Source organism: Mustelus asterias, chromosome 12 (assembly GCF_964213995.1).
Source record: "Mustelus asterias chromosome 12, sMusAst1.hap1.1, whole genome shotgun sequence".
Taxonomy (NCBI): Eukaryota; Metazoa; Chordata; class Chondrichthyes; order Carcharhiniformes; family Triakidae; genus Mustelus; species Mustelus asterias.
In genome coordinates this window covers 31,834,798-31,856,717 of record NC_135812.1, presented here as the reverse complement: position 1 = coordinate 31,856,717, position 21,920 = coordinate 31,834,798, and the positions used below count along the sequence as shown (strand labels likewise).

Below are 21,920 nucleotides of genomic sequence, written 5' to 3'. Positions count from 1 at the left end.
ACACTTCGACTAAATTTGATACTTAATTTGGGCTCCAACAAATATTATTGCAATACAAGGAATTCCCAGGAACTACCAGGAATTCAGAACCATGACCATGTCAGTTTGGAGGCATCAAATGTGTTTCGATGAACTCGCCCTAGTTTTAAATCATTAATGTGAGGCTCAAGCAACTTGGAGAATAAGGCCTAGCTTGTGGAGGTTATGCTGCAGATAGATGCAGTGCAATGGAAAGCAGCAATAGCAGTAAAGAAAATGTGTGGCTGTTACTGATTATTGGCATGGAGGATTAAGCTTAGAAGTAGTAACGGAATTAAGTCAAATATTTTGACTGCATTCAAATAAAGAAATTCTTGGCTACAGACAGTGATGACATCTTATACCACCTTACACACAGTTTGCTGAAGGATACAGCCACTTAAAGTGTGGAATACATAGCCTCCGTTGAAGGAGCAACTAAAGTTATGCTCTACAAAACTAACCAAGCACTTTCTCGTATAAGTTACTTTTGAATTGGCTTTGCTGAAAATAATCTTCCATCAGTAACAATGAAAGTGGATATTTCCTTAACTTTTAACAGATGTAAGCACAGGAAGATGGAATCCAGTAAAACCCAATTCAATACTGCTGTCCCTTTGAATTGCTTTGTTCTGACCAGATACAGTCTTCCCTTTTGATCCTATTTCGGGATGCAAGATGCAAAACCTTCAGCTGATTGAAACCTCACATTTCTGAGATTGCTAAAATTGGTTTTAGTTCCTTTGTAAAATTAAGTTCTTATGGCAATGTAACATTCAGGAAACTAAAGATGAATTCAGGCCCACTCACTTTTTTCTAAATTTAAAAAAAAACAATTAATTCTAGTCTGCTGCTGCTAAACACTGGTCAATATTTGCAGTTTATTGTAAGGAGAATTGATGACAAAAGTAGGGAGGTTATGCTTCAGTTGTACAGGGCATTGCTGAGACCACATCTGGAGTAGTGTGTACAGTATTGGTCTCCTTATTTAAGGAAAGATGCAAATGTGTTGGAAGCAGTTCAGAGAAATGCAGATTCAACTACTTTTTGACAGACTCCCCTAGCTGGCCTTATGTATCTGTAGATTAAAATCAATAATGGGCGGGTTGTCTGATGAGGATATGGCGGACAGGGTTAGGTTTGTATCCACTCGTGTTTAGAAGATTAAGAGGCAACTTGACCGAAACCTGGAGTCAGACACTTTAGGAACATTTAAGCGGTTATTGGATAGGCACATGGAGCACACCAGGATGATAGGGAGTGGGATAGCTTGATCTTGGTTTCAGATAAAGCTCGGCACAACATCGTGGGCCGAAGGGCCTGTTCTGTGCTGTACTGTTCTATGTTCTATCCTGAGGGGTATTTTGACAGGCTGGATGTGGAGAGGATGTTTCCTCTTGTTGGAGAATCTAGAACTAGGGGGGTCACTGTTTAAAAATAAGGAGTCGCTCATTTACGACAGAAGGAAATCTTTTTTTCTCAGAGGTTCGTGAGCCCTCTGGAACTCTCTTCCTCAAAAGGTAGTGGAAACAGAGTCTTTGAATACTTTTAAGGCAGAGCGAGTTAGATTCTTAATTAACAAGGGGGTGAAAGTTTATCAGGGGTAGGTAGGATGTGGGGTTGAGGTTACAATTAGATTAGCCATGATCTTATTAAATGGGGAGGAGATCTGAGGGGCCAAGTGGCCTACTCCTGCTCCTAATTCGTATGTTTTTTTATAGTATCACATTCCACACTTGTGTGAATCTTTCCACCTTAATAAATGATCTTTGCAATTTGCAGTAATCTCTGGGGTTAATATGACGACAAGCAAAAGGTAAATTTTTTAACTATTGATTTGATATCTTGATTGTCCGAGTAGGCATGGATGTATACAGTGCTTGAGAAAATGGAATTTTGTAGAGGAGAATAACTAAATGTAAAAACAAAAGTAACTTTTCTTATACTTGGGGACCATCGAATGGAAGGTAAGCCTACACAGAGCATTCCAGCCAAGTGACCTCTGCTCATCTGGAGACTGGGAAACATACCTGACTCTTGGAGAAGGATGTCTCACCTTTCCTGAGTTCCATTTTATGAAATTGAAATCATAGAATCATACATTGCAGAAGGTGGCTATTTGGCCCATCGAGTCTGCACCGACCACAATCCCACCCAGATCCTATCCTCATAACCCCATGTATTTACCCTAGCTGGTCCCCCTGACACTAAGGGCAATTTAGCATGGCCAATCGACCTAACTTGCACATCTTTCGACTGTGGGATGAAACCGGAGGAAACCCCATGCAGATACGGGGAGAATGTGCAGACTCCAAACAGACAGTGACCCAAGCCAGGAATCGAACCCGGGCCCCTGGCACTGCGAGGCAGCAGTGCTAACCACTGTGCCACCGTGCTGCCCCCATCCATTCATCCTTCAGAGTTAAGGTACATAAGGCTGGGGGGAAATCAGTCAAAAGGTAGTTGGGTCTGCAGAAAGTTAGAAAGGTTCTGGATTCTGCCCAATATTCCTTCCTATATTATTCTGTGAATCACACCTATGGATGGTTCTCTGTTTGACAGCACTAGCGTGCAAACTTCCTGCACAGCTTATTTATCCTCGACCCCTGACAGCATGCTTAATTTTGTTACTACTTTTAAGCTCTGCAAATTGAATAGCAACGTATCAGAGTGTGTGCACTGCATGGAAGCACACCAATGACCAAGCAAAGCTTTAGATGCAAGAGATTTGAAAATGAAGTGGCTAAGCAGCTCTGCTGTGTGAATACCAGTGATCGCAGCACAGTCAAAGAGCAGCTCACAACCATGATCCAGAACCCTTGAAGCACTGTCCGTTAAGTGTGACCTCAGGCAAGCAACAGCCCTCTTTACACAAATGGGAATTCGGGCAGGTCCAGCTGTCGTAGACTCCAAATCAATGTGCCATTAGCAATTTTGTCCAACATCTGTCAAAGCCTGGTCTGTGCCAGGTCAGGCTGCTGTTGTCATCCTCAGCAACGTATGGATATAATCCTCCCTGAACGCTCATTTATGTTCAAATCAAGCCTCACCACATTGTCCTCCGACTCTGACTCACTAATCCCCACAGCTTCCAGACTTGGGAAGTCTTCAACTGCCTCAGTGTTTCCATTCTCTCGGTTAAATCTGAACTATTAAAACCCAACCTTGGTTTCCCCTGACCACTGTTGGCATCTTCAAAGCTAAGTTCTGATGACACATACAAACCAAAACCATTAATCAGCTTATCTTATTTACAGCTGGTCACTGACCTACTACATATTCACAACTACTTCTGTTATTTCACTGAATGTATCTTTGCCTCTATTCCATGATGTGTGATTTATCTTGGTTTCTCAATCCAAACTGAAAATGTCTAGTCTTACTATAAACATCAGACTGAATATGCGGCCTGATGGTTATATCAGAGTCGTACAGTTGGGCTTCCAAACTCCTGCACTTCAGCATCCAAACTAAATATAACACCAAATGAAAGCGTGTTAATAAGGAATACCTGCTGCTTTACAGAGGCTTCTTAGGCCTCAGTTCAAAGCCGTCAGGCATCGGTTTTACTCAACAAATCAATTAAAATACTTCAGCAATCACAAAGTTTAATTTTGTTTCTTTAAAAAATTCATACTGGGTGCCAAAAGTTGTGGAGGAATGCAAGTAAAAAATGTTAGTTTGATTGGATTCAGTCCCTCATACTGTATTTAATAGATTGTGGCCTTTACATTTCTGACTGTTGTGATTAGTCCAAGGGAGCTTTCATTCGCCTTTGATATCCAGGCTGTTTAAATCATTGGAAAGGATGTGGTTTCTTAAGGAAAGGCTCTGGTGTGAATTAAAATGCACAATGCACTCAGTGATGAGCAGCAGGTGGTGCACTGAAGTTGCGTTGGAAACCATCTCCTCCAGAGGCTTGCTCTCAATTTGAATTGGCTCCAGTGCAAATGGACCATTCCAAAGTCAATTTGGTTTTATTACACCATTGTTCCGTCCTTTAGCTGCAGTCTGAATTCACCATGTCTTCTTTCTTTTTTGGCAGCAAAGTAATTATCTTGATAGGTTAATTATCCTGATGCCCTGTCATGAGAGGATGCATTTCTTAGGGTGAAGCCCATGCTGTTAGCACATAATCACAAGGTGGGAGTTTATACTTCTTGCTGCACTTACAAGAAAGGAATAAAGAAGGCAACATGTCAGCCCCACTTAACTCGAGAATTTATTCCAGCTCCATCTTATTTGCAAATGATTTAAGGTAACATTGCAAACTTCATTCAGGACAACAAAACTTGAAAATATTTTGTAACAGCAGAACTTTGCAAATAAGAATAGCCTTAGAAAAATATGTATTTTGGTGGCCTTCAATCTGTGCAGGGTAAAGGACGGGTCAGGGCTCTATTCTGGATTATACCTCCGAGTCAACTGATCCTTTTTGCCCAGTTGTTCGTTTGCACTCAGGAATGCGAGCTTTGAAAGGTATATGGAAAGAGGCCACCCACATTAATATGGTTTAGCAGTTCTCCTTGATGCCATTTTCTCATACATGTCAGAACATGTGTATTCTTCAATGTCCTCCCTGTCTTTTCTGAAGCCATTGCAACAGAGAGTCACAGAGGCTTACAGCATGGAAACAGGCCCTTCGGCCCAACTTGTCCATGCCACCCAGTTTTTTTTTAACCACTAAGCTCTTCTCAATTGCCTGCATTTGGCCCATATCCCTCTATACCCATCTAAATGTCTAAATGCTTTTTTAAAGATAAAATTGTACCTGCCTCTACTATTACCTTGAGCAGCTCATTCCAGACACTAACCAGCCTCAGTGTGTGTGACCAAGGCCCCAGGTGTCAGTGATCCTCCAGTCCCTCATTCAACTGGTTGTCAGGTCATTCAACCATAGCAGGGAATGCAGTTGAAGACCATCTTTCTCATATCCAGCAGCCACACACATAATGGCTGGAATTCTCCAGCCATTCACGCCAACCGGATTTTCTGGTCCCTGCTGCAGTGAACGGAGATTTGGCATGAACGCCTGGAAAATTTTGTCCAATGATTCCAACAGAATCATTGAATAACAATCAACAGCATGAATCTTACCCTACATTCCTCTTCTCCCCCCAGTCCTCCCCATGGCCAGATCATAGTGATCCAAGACACATTTAGCAGCAACTGGGGATCTTCCTGACCGGTTTAGCTTAGTAAGAAGTCTCGCAACATCAGGTGATGAAGGGCAGTGCTCCAAAAGCTCGTGCTACCAAATAAAGCTGTTGGACTTTAACTTGGTGTTGTGGGACTTCTTACTGTGCCTACCCCAGTCCAACGCCGGCATCTCCACATCATGTTTACCTTGGGCGCTGAACTTATCCACAAGGGAACTTCAGCATTCAGGTTGTATAAAAGTTTGTTATCCTCCAATTGAAGCATGCTGAGATCAATCTGCATAGAAAATGCTGGCTTACTTTGCTATTCATCACTGAAAGACTACAGAATTTAAATATGTCCATTTTATTAGATTATCATATGGCTTCAGTTGGGGATTTTCTTGCTTTGTTTTCCTCTCCCTTTCAATTTTTAAGTCACTTAATCGATCTTCAAAAATTAAATTGCAAACATTTTGGTCAAATCATTTTTTTTTCCCATTTCGGCCTGTATCCAACGTTCCATTAAAAAGATACTTGAGGAGGAATTTTGCCATCCTGCCCATCATGGGAATTGTAGCGGGCTGGGGATGTGGGAGGGGGTGGGGTTGCAGACCTTGCAAAGGTCCTTGGACGGGATTTTCCTTGGTCTTGGGGCGAGCACGGCTGGAAAATGCCGCCCTTGTTGTTGGTCCTGAACTGAAACAGCTCCATCTTCAATCTGATTTTAGACTATTAATCAGTTACTATTCATGAATTTCAATTAGTGTCACTGGCTGTGGGCATCGGGAAGGAGAAGGAGCAGTGCTGGAATTTGAATGCTGCAGACACTGGTGGTCAGGTCAGCATCTTTGCAAAGCCCACAAGGCAAAGGGTGCACGTTGTTGAGGACCAGCAGCTTTTGAAGGGGAACTGGTGGCTTGAAGCTGTCATGACACCCAAAGGCAGAACGCCAGAACTGGATGACAGACTGCACCGATTGAGGTTACAGCACTGCAGCGCTGCAGGAGGTGCTGGAGGAAGCGATGGTCCTTTCCGTGCCAATCCTATCACTCTGCAGTGCAGCAAAGCCCGATGCCATGATTGACTGGCCAGCATTTATTGCCCATCCCTAGTTGCCCAAGCGCAGTTGAGAGTCAACCGCATTGCTGATGTCAAGGCATAAGAATTTCCAACAAAGGCTCCCAGCTGGAGATCAAAGCAAGAACACCCACCCTAAGACTGAGGCAAACTGACAGCTGAGAGTCACCACAGAAGCAGAGTTTCTAGACACTTGGAGTGGGATTTTTCCAGCCACGCTTGCTCCAAGGCGGAAATTCCACCCCCCCGACCCCCGAGGTCAACGGACCTTTGCATGGTCCGCCCCCACCTGCTACGATTCCCATGGCATGCGGGACAAGAAATTTCCACCCTTGGTAGTTTAAAATCTGATATCTTAAGTGCTCATTTAAGTAATGGAAAATGATTTTTTTTAAAATTCATTCATGGGATATGGGCGTCGCTGGCTGGCCAGCATTTATTGCCCATCCCTCGTTGTCCTTACTGAGTGGCTTGCTAAGCCATTTCAGAGGGCAATTGAGACTCATTGCTGTGGGTCTGGGGTCACATGTAAGCCAGACCGGGTAAGGACAGCAGATTTCCTTCCCTAAAGGACATTAGTGAACCAGGTGGGTTTTTCCGACAATCGACAATGGTTTCATGGTCATCAGTAGATTCTTAATTCCAGATTTTTTTTATTGAATTCAAATTCCACCATCTGCCGTGACAGGATTCGAACCAGAGTCCCCAGAACATTAGCTGGGTTTCTTGATTAATAGTCTAGTGATAATAGCCATCTCCTCCCCAGATGTAATATTTAATAGGATTGTTGTAAAATTAGGGTTTATTTCACTGTGGATCCACTGACAGTTTTAACTAGTTGACCAGAAGAGCACATGCTGACTTTGCTGGTAAGCAAAGGGTTAAACGTTAGTAGTATATAAAGATTATGATCTTAGCTTGGAGTCTACCGCGAATGTTTATTTGACTTCTGGCAACTGAAATTTGTCTGACTCATGAGAGACCCAAGAAAGACCTAAGAGGAAACTTCGATGACAGAGGAAATAAAAGGCAAACAGCAGAGTTTGTGGCTTTACACAATACACTGATTCATCATTTAGTGACAACACTTGAATTGGAGGGCAGAGTAATCATCAGTTTCAGCAAGGAGCTGTATCTCTGAAAACCTCAGTTAATAAAAGTCTGACGGCTTTATTTGTCAAATAAGTTGGAAAAGTAACTAAAAATAGAAATGGTTTAATAACAAGACAGAAGGGGGTGCAGAAGCATGCTATGTACTTCACACAATAAGTTCTGGGTCTGTCAGAGCTGAGCAAGATGTCAGAAAGGATTGACAGAAGTAAAAATTGAATAAAATCAAACATTCCCCTCTCCTCCAACTACCCTGACCCATCTCTGTCATTCCCCCTTACGGCCCAGTATAGAGAGAGAGAGAGAGACCACCAGATACCTGGCAGCATGTCTGCTCTCCATAGTCTCAGACAGGTTATGCCATATGATATAAGACCTGAGGGAGGAGAGAAAGTACAAAATAACAGATAAAAATATAGAGTTAAGTAGTAATTTCCATATGGGTTTCGCCAAGCACACTGAAACTGAATGTTTGGTGGCAAGTTTCTGTCCTTAACATCCTCTGAATCAACACCAATTGCTAAAAGGCCAAAAGTACATTTGGGACAGGAACAGTATAACAAGTATTTTACCTCCCCAGAAAGTACTGTTTTGTTAACCTGGCTGGTCTCAGTGCTTGTACTTCATGCTGCATCTTAAGTGGAAACAGTGCGTTTATGCCAACTCCCAATTTACCTTTGGCACATTTACGCTTCGCTGGAGGCATTCAGTACATGCACGCGGGCCATTAATAGAAACAACAGCCTGCTGATAGCCTGATTTTCTTTTACATTTTGGGCTGTTTGTTCATTAACTGCACAGCTCAGGGTATCACACTAATGCTTTGAATTAACACAGTGCTTCAAGGGTTGTCTATGGCTGGAGCAAGCTTGGTGTAATGGTGAGTTCACTCACACTGTGTCGGTAGAAAGGATCAACTTTTGTTGGGTATTTGTCAAACTGCAAAGGAATCAAAGCATGTAAAACAAGTTATGGTCTGTTAACACAGATTTGTTCCCATTGCCATGGCTACTCAAGTTGTGCTGTTCAAAAATAATCTGTCACACTCAACTGCAGCTACAAGTGTCAGATATGATAATCGACATGTAACAAAATAAAACAAATTCATGTTCAGCATGCCGGCTTGGCAGATACATTTTTCCCAGATCCATATTCTGCACTGGCGAAATTTTGTATTTCACAAGATCTTAGATCGACAGTCTGTGAAAAAGATAAAATACAATATTCTTTCAAGGGTCTCATTGATATGCAATCGAGGGTTCTCTTGCTTCTGTCCTCGCCAGTGTACAACTATCCACTGTAATGGGCAGAAAATCACTGGCTGGTGAGTGCAATAGTGGGAAATCAAGGCTATGAATTTTGTTTTGGAGGGAATGAGAGTTTTTTTTCTCCCCTTTCTTCCCATCTCCAATTCATGATTTCCTCACCCCAATCCGGCCACGCAAGCAAACTTCTTCACTGCCTCAACCAGTCCGCCTCATCAATCTTGTTCTAGCTTCTAAAGTTTTATTAAAGTTTCTTTATTAGTGTCACAAGTAGGCTTATGACTACAGTACAGTGTGCAGTACAACTGCAATGAAGTTACTGTGAAGATCCCATAGTCGCCACACTCTGGCGCCTGTTCAGGTACACTGAAGAAGAACTTAGCATGGCCAATCCACCTAACCTGCACATCTTTGGACTGTGGGAGGAAACCGGAGCATCCGGAGGAAACCCACGCAGGCACGGGGAGAACGTGCAAACTCCACACAGACGGTGACCCAAGCCGAGAATCGAACCCGAGTCCCTGTGCGGCAGCAGTGCCAAGGTCTTTCTTGAAGATAATACGCTCTTATCAGCTTCTTTCCCTGAAAGCATGTGCTTGGCATTCTGTCCCTCCTCCTCTATGGTACGACAGGGATATGGAAATCGCTCACTGCATGGGGTGGAAGCCCAGGTCCTACCCCTCCCACAGGCAGTAGAATGCTGCACCATTCCATACGCAGTTTGTCTTTGGCAGAATATCGTTTTCATGCGTGACATTATTCTACTTGTGAGCTGGGTGACTCTTAGAAGAAAACCTCAGGAATCTGCACATTTGCAGAATGACACGGGCTAACTTATTTGCAATTTCAAAAAAATTTGGTAGCATGGGGAAGATCAAACTGACTTGTTCAAAGCCAGGGGATTATCCTGAAATCCAAGGGGTTAACATGGAGATGCTATATAAAGATGTCAAGTCAGACAGGAATTTGACTTCCACACAAACACATCGGATGGCAAGTTCAAAACTGAGTCTATTTTCTTAAAAAGACAGCATTCCTTTTTCGTTTTCTGCCCCAAATTAACTGGCCACATGTTACTGGCCTTCTCAATGCGTTCAGTGTGGGTTGTTTAATAAAGAATGACATTGCTCTAAATAAGCAGTGACCAATATAACCTACACATTTAGCGGATTCAGCATGTTTACATTTCTGCAGCTTCACAATAAACAAGTCAAATTTCAGACTTTCAATTTTTTTACCCTTTTAACAATGCCCCTTTTAGTCTCAACTGAAAGGGACACACAAACAGCAATAAATATAAATGTTCCACATTATGAAGGGAAAAATGAATTAAGTATATAATGGTAATTAAACTATTCGGACACGTCTCTGCAAGAGGTAGCCTTATTGCTGTTCTTGCACTGGGAAAACCACCCATGATGAGCATTTATAAGAGTAAAACTATTTTTTAAAAAGGCTAAAGTTTAAAATAAATTTGACGTGACCCTATTTACAATGAAGGCTCCGAATCAAATACATATGCAAATGTTGCATGGATCTCATTTCTGTTTTAGGACTGAACACATTTACATTTATATAGCATCTTATCACGTCTCCAGGATGTCTCAAAGTACCTCGAGCCCAATTACTTACTACTGAAGTGCAGTCACTGCTGTTTTGTCGGTCATTATGGCAGGCAATCTGCACAAAGCAAGGTCTGGCATTGGGTTGGGTGATTGGTTAACTTGTTTTAGATGGTGCTGGCTGACAGCTGGCCAGGGCAACGGGAGAGGTCTGCCTTTAATGAATAGGCAGACAAAGTTTCAGGTTAATTCACTCTTTGAAAGATGGTACAGCCCCCCTTCCCCCGCCCCCCGCCTAAATGCAACATTCCCTCCACACTGCAGTCAGTCTAGATTACATGCTCAATCCTGCAGTGTGGTTTAAATAGCCGCTTTCTGACTCAGAAGTTCTCTTGTAACCAACTGAGCAGAACTGACACTGTCTAATTAAGAAATTATAGGCTGAACTTTCCTCTACTGTACTGCCTTCAGGGTGCATTGTCGAAAATAAGGAGGAAAAATGGGGCAAGGAGAACCATTTTGGCCGTATGTTATCTCAGTCACATTTTATCCCTGTCCTTTTTGGACTTCAAAACCTATACTTTTCATCTATGCATTCCTCTGGTTACCCAGTGGCGAGCCTTCTGGGATTCCTGGTGCTTTTCCTTGCCTCCTGAGCTAAATCACTTCACCAGGTTGTCGAGTTTGGCAGAGAAGTCGCCTTATTCAATCGCAGCAAAAGGCAGAATGTGAACAGACATTGAAGCAGAGGTGCAAATCACAGCTTCTATGAAGGAAACCCCTCTACCAATAATTACACATTAATTTCAGGGGTGAAATATAACCCAAGTACAAGATTCGCAAAATAACAGTGACTTTATCTGAGTTCTTCATTGTTCCCTCCCTTGTTTGATTGGTGCCTCGAATTGCTCAGTCCCTTTCATTTACGTGGGTGAGACCATCAACAATGCAACTCTCTTTGCGATCACTGCCAATGCTGTCTTTGTGAGACAGCTTTGTAAAATTCTCCCCCAATCCCAATACTCACATGACAGAATTCACACACACCACAGAAGGCAAATGTGAGCGTCACGTGAAATCAAATCCTGAATTGGTTTCTTGTGAAGCTTGAGCCATCCCACTCCCTCTCACTCTCACTTCTTCAAGTCCAGGACCAGGTTACTTTGCAATCCACGCCCCCAACCCCAATCTTCCCCAGTGCAGAGAAATCATGGCATTTTACACAGAAAATCCCTGTGCTACCTTGCAGAGAAACTCAAAGGTGCAAATAATGGTAACAGTTTTATAGCAGCAGGCATTGGCCACTATGGGTAAAGATGCTACCTCAATGCACAAAAGTCTTTCACAAAATGGAGGATGAGGATTGAAGCTTGCACAAGACATGTTTGTACCACAAGCATCCATTCAGGTGTCTTGTTTGTGGACATAAATGGTTTCTGGCTCATGGCTCAGAAGTTTCTGATGACATCTGTTTCTTTTAGAGATTCCCAGCCCCCAGAAGCACATACTGGAAATGTGGGTATCCGATTTTCCTACTATTGAAAACCTATGCTCAGAAAATTGCTAGCAATGCATGTTCAAATTTCCAGTATGCACCAGGAATAGCTGAGGCTTCCTGCCAGATGCACAGTCAGACAATTATCCATGGCCTTAAATTCACAACACATAAATATTTGAGGAAAGCTGGGAATGAAACTCTCATTATAAATTGCTCTAATTAGCATGAAGAAAACATGGCATTAGTTATCCAGATTGACTAATAACTGCAGACAAAATGGTTGGTACAAATAGTTTGGAATCTGCGGACAATACACAGTTACGGTGTCTCATAAAGACCAGAACAATATAAGTGATATAAGGGGAATAGAGTTGCTGTGCTCTACTTATCCTCACATTTCTGCCTTGGGTACGCACCATGGGTGGTGCAGGAGTTGGCATGATGGCCGTTGGTGGGATGGTATGCGGAAACGGCGCAAAGGTATGCTGATGAGTGTGTTGATGGGTGTGCTGGTGTTGGTGCTGGTGGAACTCCGCCCGCATGTAGGGTGGGGGCCCCAGCGAGGCCCCTCGGTCGGCGCTTTGAGAGGCCAAAAATCGGGTGTTCAGCTCTTGGCGCAGGAGTTCTTGTTCTATGAGAGACAGATAAACATTGTGAGGAGCTACGTACTTCCTAAATGACACAATATAAAACACACAGACACTCCATACATTGCCGTCCAGTTTAAGTTATGTAGAGATGAGACTCAGCAACACACTTGTTAAGGAAATCTTAGAACTTTCACAAAAAAGGTATAAATAAAACTCATAATTGTACATATGTATTGCATACATCAAATACCAGAAAGTGAAAATATTTGTATATACTTTATGCATACATTTACAAATCCTTCACATCGCACTTATTATCCTCAAGCATTACTTTCTGAAACACTTTTGCGACAACTTTTCTAATGGAAACTTCCAATCCATACGGTTATAACAGGATGCAGAATGTAAACACTTTACAATGGCAAAATCCTGGGCAAGCATTTTGCCATCGCAGTTGTGAGTGTAAAAGCTGGCGGGCTGTACAGTGGCCAGGATGTAAAATATGTATCTGACTATTTCCAGCCCATTCTCGCTGAAGGTGGGTCAGGTTAAAACGAGTTAAAAGATATAATTCTAGGAACCAGATTACAAAACATTAAAGTGTTGGGTAAGAGAGAAAATTGAAGATTGATGCTGACGTATGTGGTGAACCCTCCTCCTCTCTGCCACTGCTCAATTCCCATCCTGCTATTCCTCAGAGTGCTATCAAGTCTACTTCCTCCTCCTCCCCTCAGTTCTGACAGGCACCAGTCTCACAATGACAGATTACAGTCCTGAATTACTTACTGAATTGAACACTTTAAGGAAGACTTGTGTTTTTTTTTTAAATAAAGAGATACAAGTAAAGACACTGAGCTGAAGATGACTGATCCTGCAGTGACCGTTTTCTGGAAAATTCCACTGTGGATTATAGTTGACAGACCTATCCTAAGAGAACAGGGTAGGTTGCACCAAATTGGTGGCAAGACCTATTTCAGATAGAGACACTTGAAAGGAAGAGATGAGATGCAAAAGACTGAACTTCAATGTCCTGTGGTTGTGGAGACAATGGAGACTGATTGCCACATTTCAGCAGTCATCCAAAAAATCCACCTTTATGTCTCAAAATGTATAAAATGGTCTGAGATCAGAGAAAGCACGGATTCTTGGTGCAAGGTGTCTCTTCCAGGAGTACACAAGGAAATGGGTTAAAAAGCTACTGCAGATGTGGTGTGTGTGCTGGTGTGCCAGTGTGTGACTGATACAGAAACTAGAAGAAATACCACCTAGTCACCCCCTGCAGTTGCAGGAAAGCTCTCCCTATTGCTGGAGTTAAATCCCAATGGAAGCCACAATCAGAAGCAAATAGGACAGCCTCTTCAGCTACCCTGCTGAATTAAGTGTCTCCAATTAACTGAGAAACTGCCAACGTCAGCTCTCCCAGAAACACCCATCTTTATGGCCGCAATGTACTGCCATCTGTGCCTCACAAGCAGAGCCAAAAGACTAATTAGTATATATTTTTAAAATTTTATTTGGACTCTTAACTTTCAATTTCTAATCTGTGTGTATGAGCATTATGTTTTTCATTATTTTTCTTACATTTTAGTAACTAATAAACGTACTCATTCCTCAACTCAAGAAAGCCTGGTTAAATTGGGTCCATCAAAAAAATCAATACATTTGGATGAGGAACAGATATCCAGAGGGGAAGGGATCCCTTTTCAATTAACCTTGTTGTGGGCAACTGAGGAAGTCAAATAAAGAAGGAGGGCCAGCTCATTCCACCTCACCCAGAAGCATGAGGAGTGGATGAGGGGAGGCAGTAGAATAGTGGTATTGACACTGGACTAGTAATACCGAGACTCAGGACCTGGGTTCGAATCCCAACATGGCAGATGGTGAAATTTGAATTCAGTTTAAAAAGAAATCGGAAATCAAAAGTCGAATGATGACCATGAAACCATTGCCAATTGCCGTAAAAGCCCATCTGGTTCAATAATGTCCTTTGGGGAAGGAAATCTGCCACCCTTACCTGGCCTGGTCTACACGTGACTCCAGATCCATAGCTATGTGGTTGACTCTCGAAATGCCCTCTGAAATAGCCTAGCAAGCCACTCAGTACAAGGGCAATTAGGGATGGGCAATAAATGTTGCCAGCTGATCAAATAAAAAAAAACTGGGGACCTGTTCTGGAATTCAACAAATTAGGGGACCTCGTCCGGGGACTGCTTGTAACACCAGAAATCTACCAGCAAGTCAAACTTAGGATGGACCAGCAAGTTTGCCAAACTTTCGATTTCTCCTCTTCAGCAAAGCTAGAACAAAGGATCCTTCCCCTGCTGTACCAGGTGATGTGTAGAACATAAGGGACTTTACGTCTTCACGTCTACAGCATGAGGTAGAAATTTGCTAGATATATTTGACATGCAGCCTGGAAATTATTCAGACTCCATTGACCAGGAACTGAACTGCATCAGTCATATAAATACTGTGGCTACACGAGCAGCTCAGACACTGGGAATTCTGTAGTGAGTAACCCATCTCCTAACTCCCCAAAGCCTGCCCACCATCTACAAGGTGCAAGTCAGGAGTGTGATGGAATACTCTTCACTTGGTTGGGTGACTGCAGCTCTAGCAACCCTCGAGAAGCTCAATACCACACAGGACAAAACAGCCGACCTTAAACATTGACGCTCTCCACCACAAGCGGAGAGTGGCTGGAGTGGCAGCAATGTATATCATCTATAAGATGCGCTGCAGTAACTCGCTAAGGCTCTTTCGACAGCACCTTTCAAACCTGCAGTCTCTGCCACAAAATTGTTTTCCATACTTCCTGCAACTCAATGTCTGAATCTCTCCAATCTACCCTTCCACAGCACCAAAATGGCTCTAACCAAATTTGGAAATAACATTCTCTGTGACTGTGGCCATGGTGCACCCCTTCTGCAACATCTGACACGCAATCCTCCTTTAATACCTATCCTCCATAGTTCAACTCAGTGGTACTTCCCCAACCTGATTCCACTCTGACTTACCCAATCCAATCATAGAGCATCTCCAGTATTTGCCACCCGTGCACTGTTAACTCTCAAGTCCCCCAAAGGTCTACTCTTGGCTCCATTTCTTCATTGTATACATGCTGGCCCCTAGCAACATCATTCACAGAATTGAGGTCAGTTTTTACTTTTAAACAAATGAACTCAACATTATATTTCTTCATCTTCCCAATGCCTCGGCAGGGATAGGTTGCTTGTTCAACATCCGAGTCTCGGATTCAGCGCAATTTCTTTCTAAGATCGAAAGATCAAGCCATTATCTTCAATCCCTGTCAAAATTTCCATACTCTACTTTACAGCTCTCCTTGACCTTTCTCGAAACCTTAGCTACGACTGTAGCATTACATTCTGCACTCTCTCCTTCTCTATGAATGGTCTGCTTTGTCTGTATAGCGCAAGAAATAATACTTTTCACTGCATACCAATACATATGACAATAATATATCAAATTAAAATCACCTCTATGACTCGGCATTTGGTCACCTTTCTTAATATCTAATTCTTGGGCGCAGATGATAGCTCTGTGCGGCACATTGAGACATTTTTCTACATCGAAGGTGATATATAAATGTACAGTGTTGTTGTGAATATTATTCCTGACTAAATGTCATAAGGCCCAGGTATGGGTGCTGCCCATACTTCCTACTTCATAGTAAGTTAAATAAATTATTAATTTAATGCATCAACATTATACACTCAATGCTACCATTCCGTTCATTATTAAGCAAGTTACACAGGAAAATATTACAAATGACTGCAAAAGGGTCTATGAACAAATGAATGGCATAAAATGAAAGCACAACTACAGGCAGATACAGTTGGTTTTACATGATCCATCACTGATGGTGACAGCAACCTACACAGTGATCATGTAGCTATCCAAAATGGGGTAACAGGATTGGGCGATATCTCTCATTGACATCGACCATGAAGGACAATCAAACTCAAATACCTCCTTGGGACACAGGTATTGAAAATAAAATATAAGAAGCTGTTGAAGAGGCATCTTAACTGTAAGGCAACAACTGTTGAACATAGGATTTGGAATCTCGCCTTCGGGACTAAATAGGGGGGGTTAATTCAGTGCAACTGGTGGGCTGTCAAATCTGCTGGGTTAATCACAGGGCCAGAAAATCTACAGCCTCAGTAGCCCCACCGATAGATGTGGGAACTACTGCAGCAGGTAAGAAACCCTGGGAGCTGCTCAAAATGGAGGCACCCTGAGAGGCATAAAACTGATTAAATATTTGTGAGGGGTCAAGCAGTCGGCACCCTTTAATCAGAGATGGGAACCCTCCAGCGGCAGTGTTTGGTCTGCAGTTGCCTCATTGGGGGACGGAACCTCTGCCTCTGGTAGTCCCCAGACCGCTTCAGGCAGTGGGAGGTCACTTCACTGCCAGTCAAATGCCAACAAGTGCCCTGAATGATAGCTAATTGGGGCCATAAATATTGTCTTTTTAAATGTATTACATTGTACCACTACAATACCCTTTTGCAAACTGGGAGGAAGGTTCAAGCAAACATTTAAGGAATGTCCCCAGGCTGCTTAATTCAGCGGCAACAAAATGCTTGCTTCTGGGTTGCCAATTCCACCGGCTTTGAAGCCTACAATGTAACAACTGGGACAACAATGAGCGAGGGTTGATGCGCAGATGTGCTCATTATGTACCAGCTGAGTCAAGGTATTGTTGTGGATGTTATTTAGGAGACACTGTAAATGTTGAAGATCATCTAAAAGGGTCTTGGACATTGACATCCTTTGTTTCTTTCATCAATGCTATAATTCTGCACCTTTTCAAAGATGCACTCTCACATTTACAACCATGCAAAATTTTCCAGACTGGTCAATGCACCTAACTCACTTGGAACCAACTGCAGAAGGAAATAAAACAACCAGTCATGGAAAAATAATGAGATTCATAAAATCAATGGATCAGGTAGAGATATACACTTACTTTTTTGACAATAAGGACTAATTGTCAATAACTGCACTGTATATGATAGAAGCAGTCTCAAATCTGGGATTTCACAGTGGAACTGGACAACCACGTGGACAGAAACGTTTATATGGAGATGGGGGAAGGGCTGTGGACTAGTATAGCCGAGCTGCCATAAGAGAAAGGGCAGCACGGTGGCACAGTGGTTAGCACTGATGCCTCACAGCGCCAGGGACCCGGATTCAATTCCAGCCTCAGGTGACTTTCTGAGTGGAGTTTGCACATTTTCCCCATGTCTGCGTGGGTTTCCTCTGGGTGCTCCAGTTTCTTCCCACAGTCCAAAGATGTGCGGGTTAGGATGATTGTTAAATTGCCCCTTAGTTTCAGGGGAATTAGAATGGTAAATACATGGGGATAGGGCCTGGTTGGGATTGTTGTCGGTGCAAGCTTGATGGGCCGAATGGCCTCCTTCTGCACTGTAGGGCTTCTATGATCTACACATCTGGACTACGCATGAGATTTAAGGAGTTAATAATCTGAGTAGATCTCTGTTTGTCTGTTCCTTTGTTTTGAAGCTCGTGAATGGCAATGACAGGATGGTAGAGGTAAAACAGAGAGAGACATGGAATAACATTCCGGTTGAAATGGGTTTGCTGGGAAGCCCATCACTCACCTGAATATCCGGCACCGGCGGGGTGTCCTGGAACCTGAAGGGCACTTGACGTCAGTGGAGGAGGTGGTGGTAGAGCCGAATGGGGGGCAAACATAGTGGGATGATGCGAATGGTTTGCAGGCTGCAGACTAGGCGTAAAGGTGTGTGAAGTATTGTGGGCTGCTAGGGCCAAAGAAAAATTGGGAGTGGAAGGATGATGGGAATTGTGTGCTGGAGGAGCTTGCGGTTTGACCGGAGTACTACTTCTGCTGCTGCTGAGAGAGAGAGGGAGAGAGAGAAACAAAAAGCACAATAAGATTCATAAACATGCTTCATATACTATTTGTACTGAATGCTGACACATTTTTAAATAGCAGTGCAAACATTTGCAATCTCATTTACCATTTATTGATCCTGCCCTTTTTATTAATGTCCGCAGCTATTGGGAGATAATAAGGGAGTGACAATTCTCTCTCCCTTCCCTATCTCTGTCAATCATGTATATTAAAATAATTGTGCAAAATATTTGAATTCGTAATGGAATCACATGTACAATGCTGCATTTCAAGGAGAGTTGTTGGCACAACTCAAATATTTCATGAAGCATATGTCCACGGCGGCACAGTGGTTAGCACCAGGTTTGATCTTAGTCTTGGGTCACTGTCTATGTGAAGATTGCACATTGTCGCACTGTCTGCGTGGGTTTCCACCCACACTCCAAAGATGTGCAGGATAGGTGGATTGGCCATGCTAAATTGCCCCTTAAGTGTCCAAAGATGCATATGAGTAAGCACATGAGGGTAGGCCAGGTTGGGCCTGGGTAAGATGCGCTGTCAGAGAGTCAGTGCAGACTCAATAGGCTGAATGGCCTCTTTCTGCACTGTAGGGATTCTATGTCTTTGTAGACTGAAAGGCAGGAAACCAATTGAGGATTTACGGGGAAACCTGAGTTCAAATCAACAATGTCAATTTAACCACCTCAACCAGATTTCCTCTTTTTGATTGCTAGCCGGTCATGCCTGCTGTAAAGTGTGTAGATGTAAGGAGTAGACTTGATTGTAATGCCTTCCACTGGTGACTACCATCAGTCAGTTGATAAGTACCCGTTATAGATTGGTCCCTTGAAACCATGCTTGATGAGTCAGGCGAAGAGCAGGCATAATGGGGGAGCAAAACTACTCCCATAGAATTTCTAATGTCATCTAACAAACTTACAGTTTCACTAAAGTTTAAGGCACAAATATGAATCCATCAAATTATCATACAAATGTTATCTACATTTGAAATCACGCTTATTTTTGCTCACATTTGTGCTGTGTACATTCATGTCAGACATCTGTATATGTGATGGTCTGTGGCTGTTAGCCCTCCTGTCATTTTAAACTGCACTTACAGTTGTAGTTCATGCATTTGATTACAAGGACCCAAATATAAAGTGGTTTTGTGTGAGAAATTGAGGCATATGCTTAGCTAAGTAGATGTTCTCACAGTTATTCTACTATTTTCCAAACAAATATGAAGAGTTATAAACAATCTCAGTTGCTCACCTTATGCTGTTTAGACTTAGACTGCTGCTGTAAACAGACAGAGACTGTGGGAGGCTCCGAGACGTTGGCCGAGATGGAAGTTGACTTTGAACAACTGGCTGTGGAGGAGAAGGTGGCCTGGGCTGCGACTGAGGGTGAGGCTGGTGCTGAGGAGTCGGAGCCTGGGCTTGAGCTTGAGTCTGAGATATGGGTTGAGGTTGAGGCTGGGGTAGAGGTACAGATTGGGGTAGAGGTACAGGTTGGGGTTGAGATGGAATTAGGGGTTGGGATGGAAGTAAAGACTGGGATTGTGGTTGGGCTTGACCCTGGGGTGGTGGTAGAACCTTTGGCTGTGACTGGGGCAAATGCTGTGTGATCTGGGTCTGCACAGGAATTGGAGAGCAGAGTTTTGCCTGGGATTGGGACTGGGGTTGGGGTTGGGACTGGGGCCGGGGTTGGGGTTGGGGTTGGGGTTGGGGCTGGGATGGGGTCTGAGCCTGAGCAACAGGCTCCTTTGCCACAGCAAGCAGAAGCAGTTGGTCTTTGGAGCCCTCTTGACTTTTCTCCTGACTTCGTTCTAACCCTGAAATTTTGCGGACATTTGGTCCTCTTGCTTCTCGGGTGTCATTTGTTGTAAGTGCGCTGACACTAAAGTCAGTAACTGTAGAGAGAACAGATGGGACAAATCAAAATGCATCTTTTCAACTGAATATCAGGTGACTCCAGTACAGTCTGATCAATAAAATGTCTATGCTCCAGATTCTACTCTTCAATTTACACTGCTCAAATATTCACTAAAATAATACAATCTAAAAGGCAAACTTTGAATAACATGGGTGAATCTACAAAACAGGCTCCTCTCTACTGAGACAACTGTGATGAAAATAAGTGATTTTTGTTTGATGTTCTCTCTCACTGAGAGAACCTTCCCCTTGTGACCCTGGTTCAGTCCAAAGTGGATGGCCTTCCTGTTCCACTGCCAATTAGGGACCTTTACTGGGCAATTAATGCCTCGTCCAAAGGCACTTGTAGTGTAGCCAGTCACTGTTACAGGAGGCTACAGTAGATACAGATCCCCGACCAGCAGCTCACAAAGATGTATTCTTGTCACCTGGAGCACAGTGGCATGCGTGCTCTATGCAACTCAACAATCTTAACACATTTGCTTTGATATCAAGTAGGCAAAGATCATAAGTAGGCTCACAGGAGACAAAGAGTGGGATTCTCCAGCCACACGCGCCCAAAGACCGAAAATTCCCGTCTGAGCTCAGCGGACCTTTGAATAATCCGCCAAGTTTTCGGTCTCACCCGCTACGGGCAAGACAGAAGAATTTCGGAAGAGTCTGCCTCCAGGAATGGCCATGGACACAAAGATAATTTCCAACATGAATAGCCCATAATATAACTGGAACAAAGGATAGCAGAAACTAATTTCATTTTTACATTCATATGACTTGCATGGGAATTCAAATCTTCTCCCCCTGCAGGTCACCCTTGCCCTGATCGAGAGATCAAATGGATAATTTGCTTCCACATCTCTGCTAATATTTGAACCAACCAGAGATTTCCAAGAATTCTCGTGCGTATTTTCAGCAGATGTTCACTCCAAAATATTTAATAGAAATAATAATGTTATAGAGTATTTGTAATGTTAATCTACCACGACAATAAACAAGCCACTGCGTGTGTCCGTCTGACTGTTCGCAATGAAATAAAATTCTGTAGGACATGGCAAACCATTTATAGCTGAATCAAGGAAGGATTTTTTTTCTCTTTATTGATGGCAAGATATTTTCTTTATCTAGATTTCTTCGTTCAGAAATCTCCAATGTTGAAAAAAAATCAGAAATATTTGTTGCAAAGCCAAATGCTATTCAAGTAACATGAAGAGCTAAAGAACCTGAACATTAATACAAGCACGTTTTCTCAGAATCACAGAAAAATCCTATTTTCAGATGACTTAACTGGGAACATCAGGAATATTAAAGTTAAAGTTTATTTATTAGTGTCACAAGTAGGCTTACATTAACATTGCAATGCAGTTATGGTGAAAATCCCCGAGTCGCCACACTCCGGCGCCTATTCGGGTACACTGAAGGAAAATTCAGCATGGCCAACGCACATAACCCGCACGTCTTGCGGACTGTGGGAGAAAACCAGAGAACCCCCCCGAGGAAACCCATGCAGACACGGGGAGAACGTGCAAACTCCACACAGACAGTGACCCAAGCCAGGAATCGAACCCGGGTCCCTGGCACTGTGAGCCAGCAGTGCTAACCATCCCCATAATATAATGAACAGCGCTAACACCATAATAACAGAAATCTTTATGTAAGGAATTTCTAGTTTGTAAATCAACATTGTGTGACATACAAGTTTAACCTCTTTACCAGCTGATCTGTAAAAGTTTAGCATATGCTGTATTTCAATTATGAGTGAAATCTGCTTTGGTTTTTGAAACAAATGTCCATTATTTTGGAGGAAGATTAGAAAAGTATTAAATGGG

The 21,920-nt window shown here is 42.9% G+C and overlaps 1 protein-coding gene across 13 annotated transcripts in view; it reads right to left on the bottom strand.

Moving 5' to 3' along the window:
• Positions 1-21,920, bottom strand: part of auts2a (activator of transcription and developmental regulator AUTS2 a) — a 1,221,519-nt gene that overhangs the window by 51,614 nt on the left and 1,147,985 nt on the right. For 3 of the 13 annotated variants that reach the window (XM_078224990.1, XM_078224997.1, XM_078225002.1), the window contains 4 exons: positions 19,436-20,075; positions 17,910-18,160; positions 12,067-12,302; positions 8,241-8,285 (listed from right to left, as the gene is read on the bottom strand). In XM_078224990.1, the coding sequence (XP_078081116.1) occupies positions 8,241-8,285; positions 12,067-12,302; positions 17,910-18,160; positions 19,436-20,075 (1,172 nt within the window). Of the gene's footprint in view, positions 1-8,240; positions 8,286-12,066; positions 12,303-17,909; positions 18,164-19,435; positions 20,076-21,920 lie in introns of all 13 variants that reach the window. The other 10 variants (XM_078224989.1, XM_078224996.1, XM_078224991.1 and 7 more) reach the window with 6 other exon arrangements.